This window comes from Phoca vitulina, unplaced genomic scaffold (genome assembly GCF_004348235.1).
Source record: "Phoca vitulina isolate PV1807 unplaced genomic scaffold, GSC_HSeal_1.0 scaffold1, whole genome shotgun sequence".
NCBI lineage: Eukaryota > Metazoa > Chordata > Mammalia > Carnivora > Phocidae > Phoca > Phoca vitulina.
Window position 1 is genome coordinate 6,853,550 of NW_022589704.1, and position 18,779 is coordinate 6,872,328.

At 39.7% G+C, this 18,779-nt stretch overlaps 1 protein-coding gene across 16 annotated transcripts in view; it reads left to right on the forward strand.

Annotated features, from left to right (window-relative positions):
- USP40 (ubiquitin specific peptidase 40) overlaps positions 1-18,779 on the forward strand; it is a 77,691-nt gene that overhangs the window by 4,448 nt on the left and 54,464 nt on the right. For 11 of the 16 annotated variants that reach the window (XR_004298306.1, XM_032395365.1, XM_032395476.1 and 8 more), the window contains 6 exons: positions 1,183-1,296; positions 3,874-4,038; positions 5,668-5,814; positions 8,070-8,213; positions 10,636-10,764; positions 17,103-17,201. Coding sequence is in view for 15 of the 16 variants with exons in the window: in XM_032395365.1 (XP_032251256.1) it covers positions 1,183-1,296; positions 3,874-4,038; positions 5,668-5,814; positions 8,070-8,213; positions 10,636-10,764; positions 17,103-17,201 (798 nt within the window). In the remaining variant the exon portion in view is untranslated. Of the gene's footprint in view, positions 1-1,182; positions 1,900-3,873; positions 4,039-5,667; positions 5,815-8,069; positions 8,214-10,635; positions 10,765-17,102; positions 17,202-18,779 lie in introns of all 16 variants that reach the window. The other 5 variants (XM_032396290.1, XM_032396371.1, XM_032395867.1 and 2 more) reach the window with 5 other exon arrangements.

Here is an 18,779-nt window from a genome sequence, read left to right on the forward strand (position 1 = left end):
GCAAATGGCAAGATCTCATTCCTTTTGATGGCTGCATAATATGGAATCTTCTTTTCAAAAAAGAATTACTTCAAATATAGTGCTGGTACTGCTTTATAGACCTAGCTTGGTCAAGAAGGTATTTGCAGCTGACACACACTAGCCTACCAGGAAATCTACTTAATGCACAGATTTGTAACAACAACTAAAAGTAGAGACTGGTGTTCTTTCAGTTTGATATTCTGGAAATAAGCTGAGTGAGGAATTGGTTTATTATAAGTACATATCTAATCTTCTTCCTGGCTTTAAATACCATTCAGAAGTTTATTGCTTTCAGGCTAAAATCTGCCATTTCTTAATAGGAGTCTTCTGTGGGGTGGGTGGGTGGCTCAGTCGGTTAAGCGTCTGCCTTCTGCTCAGGTCATGATCCCAGGGTTCTGGGATCGAGCCCCGCATCGGGCTCCCTGCTCAGTGGGGAGCCTGCTTCTCCCTCTGCCTGCCTGCCTGTCTGCCTACCTGTGATCTCTCTCTCTGTGTCAAATAAATAAATAAAATCTTCTAAAAAAAGTCTTCTGTAATCTGGCCCAGCTCTTCTCAAACCACCTGTGCTGCAGAGAGCCAATTTTTGTGTATTTCCTTTTCTTCCCAATCTCTTGCAGATCATACTCTAATGTCAAATTGCCATAGAAGTGTCTAAAGTCTTATTCTTGCTTTATATATGAAAGTGTCTGCCCACAAGGCTCTGAGCACCCTTCTCTGCCTGCCCTAACCCTCTCCACACCAGATAAAGCAGGAAGACCGTGAGGCAGGTGCATCCAGCTCTCTGAGGTTTCCAGACTCCACAGCAAGTGAGAGTCGTGACTGGAATTTTCCTCACAGGGAGTGTGTCTCTGAGAGGTTTCAGAGAAGGAGTGAACTAGCAGAGACTGAATCAGTCGGGTGGTTTCTTAGGGCCTACGGGGGTGTTCGTATTGATCTGTACTGTGTCAAGGTAGAAAACTCCAGATAGCTAAAACTTTTTGGATTGAATTAGAATTTTAGAAGAAAAGTGAATCTTACTTCATCCTGTGTAGTAGTTTTAAACTTCCTCCAGATTGAACTGAATGAACTAGGAAAGAGGAGAAAACTAGTTGGCAGTTCTTTTAAAACACCCCAACTGATGTGAACAGATTTCATTTAGAAATGCATCTGCTTCTCGATCAGGTTCGGATCATACCTTTACAGTTACAACGGTTGTTTGCCCAGCTTCTGCTCTTAGACCAGGATGCAGCATCCACAGCAGACCTCACTGACAGCTTCGGGTGGACCAGCAATGAGGTACGAAGATCAGCTTCTCCAAGGAACAAAGTTACCAGCAATAAAGAGTAAACACTGGTTTAATAACATTATCTAACTTCCATTAATTTTGTCTTAGGGTCTGAAGAAATAGTTTAAATATTTACTTCTCATGTTCAATAACTACAAGCCAGAGGTATATTTCTAGACACTTGCCCTGTGCAGGATTTTATGAATGGGTATGATTTGGCATGGGAGAGAGGGTTGTAGATAGAGGGAGAAGTAGAAGAACTGGTTTTTACAATTTCTACCCTTTATATAGTCTAGTTGGGATACAACATCTACTACATGCAAATTACCATTTATATAACAAACTGCTAATCAGCTCAAAAAGCTGACTGGCAATAATTCTCTCTGCCTTTATGACGTGCTTTTGTGTTTGGGTCTGGGTATTCTCATTGGAACACTCGCTTCAAGCAAAAGGGTAAAAACATTCTTGGCAGGTCTTTGCATTTTCCCTGTCCTGCTTTTCTCCAGACTCTCTTCATTTTCTTCCTGTATCCTCCTGTGTGTGGACGTTCTCTGATTTTCTGTTGGAGTTTCTAAAGAGTACTTCACTATATGCAAATACTGAACATGTCAACAGTGAGTAAAGGTGCTTGTTGTCAATATTGATGAGCTGCGATTTTTTTTATGGACTACATGTATTCTTGAAAGAGAGAGGTGTGGGAGACTATCACAGAATTTAAAGAGGCAATGACCAGAATAATGTTTTATTGCTTTCAAAGTAAACTTTACAGTGTGGTCTTCTAATGAGGAACACTCCTAAACCAGACAAGGCTGTGAGGTTGAAGAGGTAGGGCTTAAGCTTTGAAGAAAATGGGGTATCACACAGTTAAATTTCTGGTGTAGGGCAGGTGCTTAGGGTTAATTCCTTGTTCCTTCCTTGTTTTAAAAATAGCCTCTCTGTTGAGATACAATTTACATGCCATAAGATTCACTCTTCAGGGTACAAGTCAGCATTTGTTCAGTATATTCACAGAGTTGTACAACCATCATAACAGTCAATTTAGAACATTTTCATCACCCCAGAAAGAAACCCCATACCCATTAGCAGTCACTCTCCCCCCCCAGACCCTGGCAACCAGTCACCACCTTTCTACCTTCCCAGATTTTCCTTTTTTGTGAGTTTCACAGAAATAGAAATAGAATTATACGATATGAGATCTTTTTAAACTAGCTTCTTTCACTTAAAATCATGTTTTCAAGATTCAAGCATGTTATAGTATGAATCAGCACTCCATCCCTTTTTATTGCCAAGTAACATCCTGCTGGAGGGATAGGCCACATTTTTTTTTAATCTCGTCATCAGCTGGTGGATTTTCGTTTTTGATCATGAGCTTCCACTGAGTTGCTGATTTCATACTCTTAAAGCAGTGAAAACCTTATTTATTAATCTCTAAATAAAATCTCTCAGGAAACCTGCTAGGATTGGTAGAGAGGGACTCAGAGACACCTTTGCCAAACTTAGAATTGTTCAGAAACAGAGCTTGAAAACTTGAACAGGTTCCCTTCAGAGGCAGTGATACAGGAGAAATTTAGTGTCTTGTATGTTGAAAAACAAGAAAAAAGATCCTGAGGCCCACTTCTTGCTCCAGCTTTCATCCACTTTATCAGCTTCTTTTCACATGACACTTTTCTTTAAAATTGTCTTCCCTCATGGTCTCTACTTCTGCACCTTTCATTTGTTCATGTACCTCCTTTCTGCCTTTCTTGTCAAAGTCACTCATGACATCCATGTGCCAAGTTCTAGGAGAGACTTCTGTGCTCTCAGCGGGCTCGCAGGGGCACTCACCACCCCTCCCCACCCCCCACCCCATCAAAGCACCAGCTCCCACTTGTTCCTTCTTTGTTTTAAAAATGGCCTCTCTGTTGAGATACAATTCACATGCCATGAGATTCACTCTTCAGGGTACAAGTCAGCACTTGTTCGTGACCTCATCTCCCAGTCCCCCCCCAACCCCCGACTGCTCTTCCTCCTCTGCTCCACTTCTGAGTGTTGGTGTCCCCCTTGGCTCTAGTTTATCAGTCGTTCTTAAGGCATTCAGTGTGTTCTCACACAGTCGCATGATTCGTGGTGGAGTGAAGCGAGTGCCATCAGAATTTTTCTCATCTCTGTGTTACTTGGTTTATATCTGTAAGGAGTAAATTCTGGTTCATTTCAAATGCTGATAATTCAGATCCCCTGATGTAAGTGAGATGTTGCCAGCTCTGAGAGACTGCTCTGTGCCTGTTGTGTTCTTCCCTCCTCTGCTTCTGTGGTGTGGCCATGTGTCTGGTTTCCCACACGAATAAAAGCACTTTCCTGTTGCAAGTGAGTTGAGTTAATGTACACACTGAACACCACCTGTTCATATTTCATTTTGGAGTGAAACTAAAAGCAGTGGTGATCTCTTAACCTGATCTCGGTTTGTTTAGCTTAGTCATCCTTAATATTTGATCAAGGCTTACCTTTGGATTTCTAGATAAATCTTGTGTTTTTTAACTAATACCATTTTAAAAATCTGTTTTTAAAAATCTGAAGCACAAAATTACATTTAAAAGTTACCTGTTTTATAGGAAATGAGGCAACATGATGTGCAGGAACTGAATCGAATTCTCTTTAGTGCTTTGGAAACTTCTTTAGTCGGGACCTCCGGCCATGACCTCATCAATCGTCTGTATCATGGAACCGTTGTTAACCAGGTTGTTTGTAAAGAGTGTAAGAATGTCAGTGAAAAGCAGGTGAATATGCAAGTGTGTTGTAGTAATAAGTTATATCGTAAGTTATAACGCACATAATTAAATCTGTGATCTGTAATACCATGTGAGGAGCAAAGTGTTTATTACTAGAAATAACCTTATCAGGTTTTTTTTCTTTTACTCTAACTACACTTCAATCCTAAATTTATAATCCAGATTTCTTCATATAAACTGAAAGAAGCAAATGTCTTAAAGCATAGCTTTAATCTTTTATTCAGTTCTCTGATATTCAGAAAATAAATTTGGGGGATGTTTATAGGTAGAGGTCTGTGCCCTCATGAGAAAAGCCAGTATCATGGTGGGTGGGAGTATTGTAACAAAAGTTAATTAAAGAAGTAATAAAAATAGAGAATACTAAGGAATGTTTACATTGATAAACATCTATAATTAAATACTGGATTTCGTTTATTAATGTCCTTCAGAAAGTTCATTTGTACGTGTGTGAGCTTATGTTGTCCATTTAATCTCATTGGAAATTAGAAATCGGAAATTTACTCATGAAATAGAATAATCTCCGCTTGCTCTATAAATCTTGTACAGCACATGATTGCATCACTGAACAGTTGTCCCTTAATGAAAATCTCCTTTTGTTATCGCAAGAGTTATAGAAAATTGCTGTGATTGACTATGGGTAAAAAATTAAATGCCATTTTCTAAATTTTGCATTAATTGCTTTTTTGGATACATAGATATATATATATTCTTTTTCTGCTTTTTATAAAGACTTGGGAATAAAAAATACTTTTTGGTCCTTTTGCCTGTGCTACTAGAGAGTTTGGTCAGCCTAGTTTGGAAATATTAAGATGTTGTGCGTCTTTGGATTACCATATGATTGACTTAACTATACTGTAATAATTCACAAAGAAATTTCAAGAAATGTATATGAAGGCACATAATTATCAACTTTAACTTTTCATACATACATGTTATAAATTGTATGTGTTGCTTGTATTTAGATTTCCACCACGAACTAGTTAGAACTCATTATTTTACAGTCCGTGTAATAACCCTTTAGAGTAATGCTAGTGCACACACACACAAAACTGAATGGTTTAAACTTGTCAGATTTTAAGTGTTTATTACTATAAGTAAATTATAATTCAAATGTAGTTAGAGTCGATAGACTCCTGTTTGCAAAATGCTCTCCTCTTAATTTTCATAAAAATACCTTTTAATCCTGGCTCAAAACAATTTTTTTCTTACAACTTCCTTAGTATATCTTAAGCCAGCCCTAGCAGAAGAAGAGGAGGAAGTGGGGTTTACACTAGAGACTCCAGCCCTGCCCATGACTAAGACAGAACTGATAAGCACCACACACTTACCAGTTCAGATGTGTGTTCGGTGGTTTGTTTTAGTTCCTGCTAAAATAGGTTTGATTATAGCTACAACGAACTTAAGAAAATCCTGATGTATTCTTAAGCCAAATTATAATTTGTTTTAGGGTAATTTTGTGTGATCAATTTCACAATATCTGATTGGGAGGTCTATACCTTCACACATACGGTGTTTTAAGGAAAAATTATCTGTTATTCCCAGTATATGTGGGAGTTGGTGATGTGTTCGTGAACCACTGTGGAATTGTTTTTTCAATATTATACTCGTGTATTTCAGGAAGACTTCTTAGATCTAACAGTAGCAGTCAAAAATGTGTCAGGTTTGGAAGATGCCCTCTGGACCATGTATGTAGAAGAGGAAATGTTTGACTGTGACAACTTATACCACTGTGGGACTTGTGACAGGCTGGTTAAAGCTGCAAAGGTAAGACAGATACCTGCCTTCTCCCAGGGGCCCACTCAGTACTTGGTAGCATGAAGGTTTGCCAAGTGAAGTCCGCTTGTATAAGAAAGTCTGGAAGATACACATGAACCTCTTAATTGCAGCTAAGGATTGGAAAGACAGTTAACTTTCTACATATATCTGTATTTTAATTTTTTGCAATCAAGAATTTTTTTAAACTTTCAACCCAACAGGTCTCTCAACTTCTTCCTGTCCCAGGAAAAATTTATGTGTACTTCAGTGTTTCTTAAATGTGCCTTTTTTAAAAAATAAACTCCCCTGTTTTGCTCTAGGAACAAGTAACCAAGTTGTTTGCAAACTTGGTTTTGCAAACTTGGTTTGCAAAAAAGTTGGTTTGCAACTTGGTTTGCTTTTTGCAAACTAACATAAGGAAGAAGGCAATGGATTTTTATTTCTGCCAAGAAGCTCATTGAGCTTTCCTTTCTTTGCTTAGTACTGCGAAAACAGCTTCGTTTTCTGCACATGGAGTTACTTTACAATATTGATAGGTACACCCTCCCTGACTAGCAAGTCTAATACGCCGCTTCTGCCTCCCCCAGTGGGGATTCTCATCTTGCCGATTAAAGGGCCTGATAGGGTACCTGTGGGTTTCTTACTCAGGGATGAGAGGAAGACAAGCCTTAGTAACTTAACTATTCCATGCTGCTGGATGATGTGATGGGCTCTCCAGTCGGTGGCTAGTGGGCACCGGCTTGTAGAGCTCCCACAAAAGATGGGTCTTTGTAGTTACCTGTAACAGAGAGCACCGTTCCTAGAGCTGACAGTTACTGAATTTTCCAACAAACAGAATGAGGACTGATTCATAGAACATACCATATCGATTTAGATCCTGGAGGTTGTAGGTGAGAATGTTAAAAAAAACTCCATGCCTGTAGCTTTCACAATAGGATTGGGAACCAGGGTAATTTTACACTGTTTAATGTGTATTTCCATCCAACCTTTGCCTTTTTGTGACACGCAAATAGGTTTATCTTACGCTTATCGATTTTGCATTTCACCTTTGGTGTTAAAACTGCAATCTAATAAATATAAAATTCAGAAGATGAAAAGTCTTGGAAGGATACTTAAATACATTCTTAATTTTGGTTGAACTTATTTGCACATTAGTAAAACAAGAACCTTTAGCTCAACGAAAGCAGTTCTTGGCATGTACTTTTTATGTTACTGGTTTAGTTCTTTTTCAGTGGAAATTTTTTCATCTCAATACTTTTAAAATTGCATCCTAAATTTCCATTTGTTGTGCTACCTAAATTAATGTAGGTTTTCTTACTCTGAGCAGACTTTTCTCAGCTGTAGTATAGATGAGATACTTGGGTTTTTTAGATATATATATTTTTTTAACATGTTGGAGAATCTGCCGTGTTACATTGCTGTTTTTTCACTTAACTTTCTTTTAACCCCCAATTTGTGGAATTGTTTTAAATTTCTTTTTAGGAATGTTAGATATTTATATGTAAGGATAATATTATAATTAAGGACAATTTTATAGATGGAAAGGATTTTTTTGCCACTCTGTACCCAACATACCATCAGTGTTAAGGGGTTGGGAAGCTGATGACTTTTAAATAAAACACAGCATCATCTAGCATTTTGTTTTAAAGCAAGGAAATAAAAAAAACCTTTTTACCTGCTTTTAAGGACAGTCATTATAAAACCCCAATCAATGGGTCTTAACATTTGGGGTGTGAGAGCCTTTTGAAAGTCTAATGAAAACTGTGGATCTTCTCCCCATAAAAATACAAGTACGCAGACCATGTAATTTCAAGGGTTCAGATCCACTGAAATAGGTCCATAGGTCCCAGGTGAAGAGCTCCAGTCCTTCAGTAAATAAAAGGACCGTGTGCGTGCTAGGCCAAGTGGAGGCCCCAAGGAGGCCAGGACTCACACAGGGAAGGAGCAGTGTTAGAAGGGGGAGCACCAGTTACAACACGCTTGTCGGATAGCTTCGATTATAGGATATCAACACTAAAAACATGAACTTGGGTTGTAAATTTTTAGTTGTTAACATAAATGAGCAATATCACTTTTAGTCCCATAAAAGAGATGAATTCATATCAAGAGCTGACTTGAATCCAAGATGATGAATTTATGTGATTGAAGGGTACGTTTCTCTTAAAACTGCATCACAGGTTGTTTTTTCATATCTTAAGAAACATTATGTATTCTTTTCTATAACTCTGCTTTTAAAACAACTGTAAAAATTTTTCTTTCAACAGTCGGCCAAATTACGTAAGCTGCCTCCCTTTCTTACTGTTTCATTATTAAGATTTAATTTTGATTTTGTGAAGCGTGAACGATACAAGGAAACTAGCTGTTACACGTTCCCTCTCCGGATCAATCTCAAGCCTTTTTGTGAACAGGTTTGAATTATTTTATTGTGAAATTCTTTCCTTTCTCCTCTCAAGATAGAGTCTTTTATTGGCCTCATTTTCGGTTGGCTTATTACAGAATCTTTCAACCTGGCACAGTTAATATTTTGAGTTGGGTAATTCTTTGTTGTGGGTGCTGTATCCCATGCATTGTAGGGTTGTAAGCTGCATCCCTGGCCTCTGCCCGCTAGATGACAATAGCATCCCACCCTCCCACCCCACCCCCAGTAGTGACAAAAATGTCCAGACCTTACCAAGTGTCCGTGTCTCCTGGGGGAGAGCGTGGATAAAATCAGTCCCAGCTGAGAACTGCCGGTTTATTACAGTCCTTTTGAATTTCCAAAGTACAGATTTGTTCTCAGTTCTTTTTATTAAACTCTCCTTGAAAAATCTTTGAAAAGAAAACTTAAGAACAAAATTAGAAATGACCCAACATTAGGAGAAATGACCATTAATTAGTACCTTATTATTTGGATTTAGTTTACATGAGATGCAATAATGAATTATACATCTAGAAAGTGAATAGGTGATTGGAACTTTGCTAGAATTTATAATCTTTGAGATACAGGAAGGAAAGTTTTGAAAACAAATTAATTATGCAATGTCCTTCATAAGCCATTTTAAAATATTTTCTATACAATCGCTGTACATGCCAAGATCAGAGTCATGAGACTCCTGCATTTCTTACTACAAATCATTACTTGTATGTTTATCAAGACCAGAAAGAACATTTATTAAGTAGCTATTGAGTTTCTTTGTATAAAAATTATATTTTCTTTATTCTTCCGTTCGGATGGGCCGCCTTCTACTTCAAGCCTGGTAGCTGAGCTTTTTGGGTTTTGTTTGATTGGCACATAAAGAATGAACAGTTTTTCCAGAGTAAGTTAATATGCCCTCCCCCATTTACTGCCTGAATAAAACAGTTTTTGGGGGCGCCTGGGTGGCTCAGTTGATTAAGCATCCAACTCTTGATCTCAGCTCAGGTCTTGATCTCAGGGTTGTGAGCCCTTGCATTGGGCTCCATGCTGGGCGTGAAGCCTACTTAAAAACAACAACAACAATAATTTTTTTTCAGGATAACTGAGTTAATTCTTTTATAATTTTCCAGTTTTGTTGAGAAATAATTGACAGACATCACTGTACATTTAAGATGTACGGGATGATGGTTTGATTTACATATATTGTAAAGTGACCACACTAGATTTAGTTAACATGTATCATCTCATATGGAAAAATTTTAGCTTTTTAAAAAAAAAAAGTAGTTTTGGGGCGCCTGGGTGGCTCAGTCGTTAAGCGTCTGCCTTCAGCTCAGGTCATGATCCCAGGGTCCTGGGATCGAGCCCCACATCGGGCTCCCTGCTCTGCGGGAAGCCTGCTTCTCCCTCTCCCCCTGCTTGTGTTCCCTCTCTCGCTGTCTCTCTCTCTGTCAAATAAATAAATAAAATCTTTAAAAAAAATAAAAAGAAGTAGTTTGTCACATTATCTTAATGTACTTTGAAATTACAAAATTGAAATAGGTGAACCATTGAGCACTAGCTAAGAAATTGACCATAATTTTACTTTTTGATTTCTGTATTCATGAAAAAAATTGTCACTTTGCATCTTTGTTCATCTCTCTTTTGCCTGAACCAGACATTTTAAAAATACTACTTACTTTAAAAGTACAAAAAAATAAAAGTACAATGTTTCAGGGAAATAAGTTTCTTTGATAATTGGCACCCTTCAAGTAGCATGTTCACATGCAAAGTATCTCTTAACCTAAAGTAGATTTTTTTTTTAATGCCGGTATACGTGTTCATCAGTTGGGTCAGTCATAATTATAGAGCACGTTAATTATAGAAAAGATTGATCATAGAAGAAAGAACCTGTTCATCCCACTAAACTGCCTCTAAACAAACAGCTAGTATTCATAATTGCTTAATTCCTGTGCTGCGGAGCGCAGTGTCAGGGGGGTGAGAGTGGATGTGGCTCTGACTCTGAGGCCCATGTTGGAGTATAGGACAAATTCAACAGCTAAAGAACCCATTTCTAAAGCAGCATAGTAGGTATAATACAAAGATGGTTTTCTCTTGCTAAAACTATCGCAGACGCATTGGGGAGTGTGTTTTATTAGCACTTTGGTGTACACGATCTTAGCCAAAGTACATAAAAATAACATTTTGTGTGTTTTCATATTTAAGAGGCAGAATTTGCTTGGTTGTTGTGTGATTGGCATTAGATGAATGATAGTTTTCAATCTAAGAATTAAAAATTTTTAAATTTAAAGCCAGTTACTCAAATTTATCTTAATTTACCCCTAAATAACAATAATAAACAGGTTTCTTATTTTAATAGTTGAAATTCTTTCTTCTCTTTGGTCATGTATCTTCCCATTTTACATAAACTCTCACTGTTTATGCTCTTTTTTTCATAGAGTGACTCGGATGACTTGGAGTATGTATATGACCTTTTCTCAGTTATTATACATAAAGGTGGTTGCTATGGAGGACATTACCATGTGTATATTAAAGATGTCGATCATCTGGGAAACTGGCAATCTCAGGTAAGCATAGAAATTAGTTCTAGTCTTATTTTGGTGAGGATCATCTTTTGCCATATATTATGTGTATTTACCCTCAGAAATTTTTATAGGCATGGAAAGTCAATACAGTTATAAGTTTTAAATTTTTATTTCTAAATAGTTTCATACTTACAGAAAAATAACCAGCATCGTAGGAACACCTTCTATAGATACTCTTCACCTGCGTCCTTCAGTTGTTAACAATTTGCCAAGTTTGTGCAAACACACACACACAGTTAACATTATCTTATGAGTACTGAACCATCTGAAATTAAGCTGAAAACATCAGATCCCTCTACCCCTAAATACTTCCGTGTTTATCTCCTGAGAATAAGGGTGTTCCCTTACGTAAGCGTAGATCAAAATCGGAAACTTCCGCGTTGAAATGATACTACTCTCTAATAAGAGTTTATACTCCGACTCCACCAGTTGTCTCATCAGATCCTTTACAGCATTTTCTTCCCCACTCTAGTGTCAAGTGCAGGGTCCTGCATTATATTTGGTTAGCATATCTCTTAGATCTCCTGTAATCAATAACTGTTCCTCAGCTTCTCTTTGTCTTCTGTGGCACCAGCCAAAGATGATGAAGATTTTCCTCCTGTACTGTCTTCTAAAAGTTTTATAGTTTTGCCTTTTACATTTTAAACTTCTCAGTCTTTCTGTAATGGTTTCCTATGAATGGGGTGTGATTTTTTTTTTTTTTTTAACCCGGTTGCCCATTACCATTTATTGAATAATCCATTCTTTCCCCACCAATCCACAGTGCCAGTTCTGTTATATCAATTGTTTATTTATGTATGAGTCCTTTGGGGCCCCTCTATTCTGTTTCATTGTTCCTTTTTTCTATTCCTAGGCCAATACCACATTGTTAATTTCTGTAGCATTATAGCAGTCATGATATCTGGTAGGGCAAGTCTCCCTATGTGGTGTTATTCTTCAGGAGTGTCTTGGCCTTTTATTCTTCTGTGACCGTTTCTAGAATCAGCTTGTCAGTGTCCACACACACACAACACCCATTCTCAGAAGTAGAATTTTGAACCTACATCTATAAGTCAGATAAATCTTTTCATATTTTAGAGCTTCTTATTGAAAAAGCTTTGTAATTTTCTTAAGAATTTGCAGATGTTCTGAGGGAAAGCGCTACCTGGACGTCTAGTTCCAATTATTTGCAATGGGAAGAATCAAAGTGTGTTACACACCAACCCCAAACTCTCAACCAGTTTTCTAACATGTACCTAAAACACAGTGAAATTTCCGTCTGTAAGTTACAAACCATGGTGGGAGGATGTAGAATGCTTATGACGTCTTCCCGACTCTCAGGGCTCTTGTTAACAGTAGTTGCACCACATACAGTAACACAGCTTCTCTGGGTGACAACAGTGTTCTAGATGCATGTTCTCTTTGTTGGCATTGTTTGCTTTTCAGAACATCCGTCTGCATTTCTCATGCTCCGTCCATTGTACTTTGGTATTAAAAAGTATATGGATATTTAAAAAGTCAAACTTTTTGTTTGGTATTTACCAGGGAGATGTTCTGTGGGGCTGTGTCTCAACTTTATATTTTTTGGACTATTTGTGGCTAGTGTATGAAAAGCAGTTACCGTTAGTTTATTGATTTTACAAATCAGCCGTCTTGCTAAACCCTCTTACGTTGCAGACATCTTTGGAGAAAGACTGTTTTGTTTCACCCTTCCCAGTCCTTTACCTTCCATTTCGTTCAGCCGAGAACGCCGTACAAGCATCACTCCCAAATGCTTGTGCCACGTTTGCCAAGACGCTGGTTTGTGGGACACATTCCCATTCAGACCAGGGGAAGGTCTCCTACCCTCATCTGGTCTCATTTGGCCCTCAAGGTTTCTGTGCTTAGATGGAGCTGATTCCTATCATGCTGCCTGTCTTCGCTGCTTTCTTATTTCCGGGGTCCTGTAGTAGAGAGTTCGGGTTCTCTAGAGCAGGCTTCTCCCCCCGCCTTCTCAGACAATTATTTGAGCTTCATTTCACTTTCCCTAAAAAATGATGTTGAAGATTTTTCTCAGATGCCGATATAAGCTTGTGAACAGGTCTAATAAATATTTATTATGTGGTTCATTTCTTCGCCTTGCCCACTGTAGTCTTGGCTTCTTTTTTCCAGGGATGCCTTCATCTGTGTAACCTTTTTTTCCAGTGTTGCCCTGTCTCTTCAGTCTGAGAAAGGGCTCCCACTTTCCGGCCTGGTTCAGCTTCCAGCTCAGGGCGTGCGCCTCCGCTCTCCTCAGCGCCGCTCCAGCTTTTGTTCAGCCACTGTCTGATTGCCGGCACTTTTAGAGGTGCTGAGGTTTAGCGTCAGTCTTTGACCCATCAGATACTTATTTGCAGTTTCATTTTCCAGTTCATCATTGAGGTCACACACAGAGATAGCCTCGTACAGCGGTCAGGTCACGTGTCTCGAGCGGTGATTCTCTCTTCCGTGTCTTCGTTCTGGGTTGTGCTTCCTTGGACAGCTCCACGCTTACATGTTCACTTCCTCAGAATCGCTTCGCTCTTTTCTGTCATCGTCGGGCTTTTCTCCTGGGTCTGCTGTGTGACTCAAGAGGGCACACAGGTACTCTGTCGTTTGGTTTTGCTCTCCGCACTGCTTCTCTGTTCCTGAAGCTTTGTTACATTAGCAAGGTCTTCCTCCAGGCTTGAAGAACAATCGGAAGATCGCTTTCCATTTGTGCTTAGTATTTCTCCTTATCCATGCCTTCTGTGAAGCATCCTGTTTGTTAAATTTTTTCCTTATTCTGTTCTTCCAGAATCACTACTTTTTCATCCAGAGCTCTATGGTGTTCAAATAATGAGTAGTGCTTTAAGAATTTCAACTTCAGTACATATACCTGCTGGACCCTGCCTGTCTTTTTATTACCATTATTCTGAGAGATTTCTTGCGCCCAGAGACATAGGATTCCATATGTTCTAATCATAGCCTGGTATTGTTCTTTCTTCTTATAGTTTGGCAATTTCTTCTTCCCTTTCAAGGAGCTGTTCCCTGCATTCGTGGAGTTCTTCAGTAGGTACTGTCTGCAAAGAAATAACTTACATGACCAATCGGACATAATTTTCCCTGCTTTTAAGGCAACATTTCAGAGGCTCCTGGCCGGCTCAGTTGATAGAATGTGCGACTCTTGATCTCAGGGTCGTAAGTTTGAGCCCCGTGTTGGGGGTAAAATTTATTTTAAAAGACAATAAAAATAATAAAGGCAACATTTCTGTCTCTCTTTGTCTAGAAGATGATCCCTTTCTTCTAGTATGGAGGCCATTAACTATTCAAAATGTGACTCTAGATCTGGCTGTGAAAAGGAGCCTCATCTTTGCTTTCTGCTTCTTTAGAGACCTTTTGCTTCATCGATGGTTGAGTGACATTATCTTGCACATTTGAGGAAGTGGGTCAGAGAAGGCTTCACAACAGCTCCCAGTAGGCAGCCCCGAAGCAGTTCCTACTGTCCCAGCAAGGCCAGGGTTGGACACTGGCGAAGTGGAGGAGGACTGGGCCTGTTTGTCACCTGTGCCGGTCAGATAGGGGGCAGTGCTGGCCTGCCTCTCCCCTTCTGCCGTTTTTAAATCTCTTTCCTTAATCACGTCTTAAACATATTAAACATGCTATTTTATTGGTCTGATAATTACAGTATCTGAAGCCTTTGTAGGTCTGATTTGGATATCTGCTGATTCTTTTTTTTAAGATTTTATTTATTCCTCTGAGACACAGAGAAAGAGAGCGTGAGCAGGGAGAGGCAGAGGAAGAGAGAGAGAAGCAGGCTTCCCGCTGAGCAGGGAGCCCAATGTGGGGTTTGATCCCAGGACCCTGGGATCATGACCTGAGCCGAAGGCAGATGCTTAACGACTGAGCCACCCAGGTGCCCCTGGATATCTGCTGATTCTACTTTCTTATGATCTTGTTATTTTAGACTATAGCCTTGTTGGGTTGGTTTTTTAAGAATGTGATTTACTGGAGTAACTTGAGGACTGAGTTGAAAGTGCCTTCCTCCGAAAAAAGTGTTTACCTCTATCACGTGCCTGGGGTCACTTCCAACCCTACTTTAAAATCAGGTCTTGACTTACTAGTTTTAGAGCCGTGCAGCTAATGTAAATTTGGACCAGGAACCCACATGGGGACCTACTTGTGATGACAAAGTATTAGAAATGTTTTTCTACCTTTATCCAGTATCGAGGTCAAAGCAAGCCAGTTCCTCATTGTCCTTTGTTGTGGGGTGGATTTTTTCTAGGTCGGGTTTGTACTGAGAAGGTAGGTAGCTCTTTCTTTCTAGCTGCCTGCTGAAATTTATCTTTGTGGTATAATTAAAAAGTATATACTTGGGGCGCTTGGGGTGGCTAAGTTGGTTAAGTGTCCGACTCATGATTTCAGCTCAGGTCATGATGTCGTGGGTCGTGAGACTGAGCCCTGCGTCGGGCTCTGTGCTCAGCAGGGAGGGAGTCTGCTTGTGATTCTTTCTCTCCGTCTCCCTTTGCCCCTCTGAACCCAGCTCGTGTGTACTCTTTCAGTCTCTCTCTCTCTCTCAAATAAGTAAATCTTTAAAAAAAAAAAAAGAAAGAAAAAAGTATATACTTGGTTCTTGGAATAGAGGTCCTTGAAATTGCATGAGTGATAGGCATGTCTTTTGTTGTTCATAATGAACCCCTTTCAACCTGAGTTCATGTTAATGGAATGACTCTTGGTGGGGCCTAGATATCTTCAGAGTGAGGGCTGGTCACTAGAGGAAACAACCACATGAATAGAGCATTGGTGTTTTTAGCCCCAGCTCCTGACCCGTGGAGGGAAGAGGAGCTGGTGATTGAGTTCAGTCAGTCAGTCATGCCTGCATGTTGAAACTTCGATTAAAACTCTGAAGCAAGGTACGCCTGGGTGGCTCAGTTAGTTAAGCGTCTGCCGTCAGCTCAGGTCGTGATCTCAGGATCCTGGGATTGAGCCCCATGTCAGGCTCCCTGCTCAGCAGGGAGTCTGCTTCTCAGAACCTCTCCCTCTACCCCTGCTCGTGCGCCAGCTCACGCGCTCTCTCAAATAAATAAATAAAATCTTTAAAAAAAAAAAAAAAACAACAATTCAAACCAGGAGGCTAAGGGAGCTTCTGGATGGTGAACACATCCACATGCAGGGAGGGTGGCCACCCTGACTCCATGGGGACAGAAGCTCCTACTCTCAGGGCCCTTCCTGACCTCACCCTATGTACCTCTTCATCTGGCTGTTCATTTGTATCTTTTGTACTAAACTATAGTCCTGTGTATAAGGTCCTGAGTTCTGTGAGCCATTCCAGGAAATTATCAAACCTGAAGTGGGGATTGTAGGAACCCTAGAATTTGTAATCAGCCAGGCAGAAGTGCAGGTGGCCTGGGACCCCATTTGTGGCTATTGTCTGAAGTGGGGGCAGTCTTGCAGGACTAAATGAAGTTAGTATCAAAACTGAACTGAATTGTGACACCCAGATGGTGTCAGAGGACCGGAGAACTGGTTGTTTGGAAAACCAATCATTCAACTCCATACTTTGGGGGGTCCTTAGACTTTGTCTCCCATACCTCATCCTGTATGAGCATCAGAGTGGAAGCTGTGTCAGCAAGGTGGGACAGCTGGAGGCCTCAACTCTGGATTGCCTCCCTGGGTTCCCATTTCACTTGTTCTCTGAGGATTTCCCTGATACTCTCTTGGTAATTCAGTGTGTGTTTTAAAAAAAGTGCCTTTGTTTGTTTTGTTGTGTTTACTTATCCAGCATTTTTAGCAATCTTTTAGTAGAATAGTTGTATTTAGTCTACCATTTTGTTTTGCTGTCTCTTTATTATTTTTGTCTCTTGTTATTAGGTCTATTTGATTTTTGGTTTTAAGTCAAATAAAAATACTTTTGCAAGATGGCATGTATAAAAAAAAATCAATGAATAAAAATACCGTATTTTGACATGTTCCCTAATAACTTCATAGAGTGGGGTGCAAATTTGGACGATCAGGAAGTAGAAGCGAGCACTGAGCTGCTCTTGCCAGTGACACACAACATGTCAGGATTCGTAGGGTGCAGCTGAAGTGGTGCCTACCAGGAACCTGTCGGGACCTACCGTGTGTGTTGTGCTGGGAGTTATCTCACGGTCCCGTTCACAGAGAGTGCCAGAGAGGTTAAATGACGTATCGGGGATTAGTCAGCCAGAGCTGGAAATCAAAGCCAGGTCTGCCGAATTCCAAAGTATACATAAGTTATAACGATGTTTTTATCGTCATTTCTCCATTTTGAAGCTTCCACAACATGAACATTTCTATTTTGTTAATTACCTTTTAAGGGATAACTTTATTGTTTTCCTTTCTAGGAGGAAAAAAGCAAACCAGATGTGAATTTAAAAGATCTCCAGAATGAAGAAGAGATTGACGATGATCCACTGAGAATTCTGAAAGTGATCTTACTACAGGTAGAGAGAGAGTTTATATTTGTGTGTGTGTTTCAGATATGCACACATGTGTGAGAATTCATTGATAGAACTGATATCGGTACTATTCATAGTCTTATTCCTTTGGGACATTCTCTGTGTCTATTTTTATAGTTTGTTTGTTGGAGACTTTCTGGTTATTAAAAAATTCATGTTTGTGGTAGAAAATTTGAGAGAAAAAAACTAGGAAATATGTTAAAAGTATAAATAAACCAAGTACCCAGTAATTGTTAACACTTTGATGTATATTCCTTGCATTATGTCTTCTTTGTGTTTATATACATATATTGGGATTGGGTTATAGGGTTTTGGGTATTACTGTTCTTTTGAGTAGAATTGGGATTTACCGTACCTATTGTTTTTGGAATTTGCTATCTTCCCATGTTATCCTTCTACTCTCTGTAGTTCCTGAGGTTATGCCCCCTTTTTCATTCCTAATATTGATACACCGATAGTGCCTCAAGTATATGACTTTTTAACGTTTCCTTAGCACTGTGTTGTAAAGGTGGTAAGTTCCTTGCATGTATTTATCCATTCTTAAAAAGACTTTCTTAACTCTTTACCATGGACCTCGCTGAGTCCTTTAACCACCTTGGTCTGTGGCCACTGTATCAGTCTGCTGGGGCTGCCATAACAAAGGACCACAGACTGGGGGGCTTAAACAACAGAAATTTATTTTCTCACAGTCATGGAGGCTGGGAGTCCAAGATCAAGGTGCCAGCAGGTTTATTCTCTCCTGAGGCCTCTCCATGGCTGGCAGATGGCCACCTCCTCACTGTGTGCTCACGTGGCCTTTCCTCTGTACCTACACATCTCGAGGATCTCTGTGTGTCTATTTCTTCTTCTTCTCACTCCAATCAGATTAGACTAGGACCCACCCTAATGACCTCATTTTTAACATCAACACTTCTTTAAAGGCCCTAACCAAATAAAGTCAAAGTTGAAATCTTGAGGGTTAAGGAGTCAACATATGAATTGGGTGGGGGACGGACACATTTCAGCCCAAAATAGTTACTTCTTTCTCCCTTTTATTTTTTTATTTATTTTTTTTCTTTTTAAAAATTTTATTTATTTATTTGACAGAGAGAGCGAGAGAGTACAAGCAGGGAGAACAGTAGAGGGAGAGGGAGAAGCAGGCTCCCCGCCAAGCAGGGAGCCCGATGCAGGGCTCGATCCCAGGACCCTGAGATCATGACCTGAGCCGAAGGCAGACGCTTAACCATCTGAGCCACCCAGGCGCCCCTCTTCTTACTCCCTTTTAGAACTTGTTTATATTTGGTAACATTCAGAAGAGATATTGATAATCCTTTTTTGCACTTAAATATTTCTTTTTTTTTTTTAAGATTTTATTTATTTGACAGAGAGAGACAGCAAGAGAGGGAACACAAGCAGGGGGAGTGGGAGAGGGAGAAGCAGTCTTCCCGTGGAGCAGGGAGCGCGATACGGGGCTCGATCCCAGGACCCTGGGATCATGACCTGAGCTGAAAGCAGATGCTTAATGACTGAGCCACCCAGGCGCACTTAAATATTTCTTGTAAAAATCCCACGAAATATCAGGAA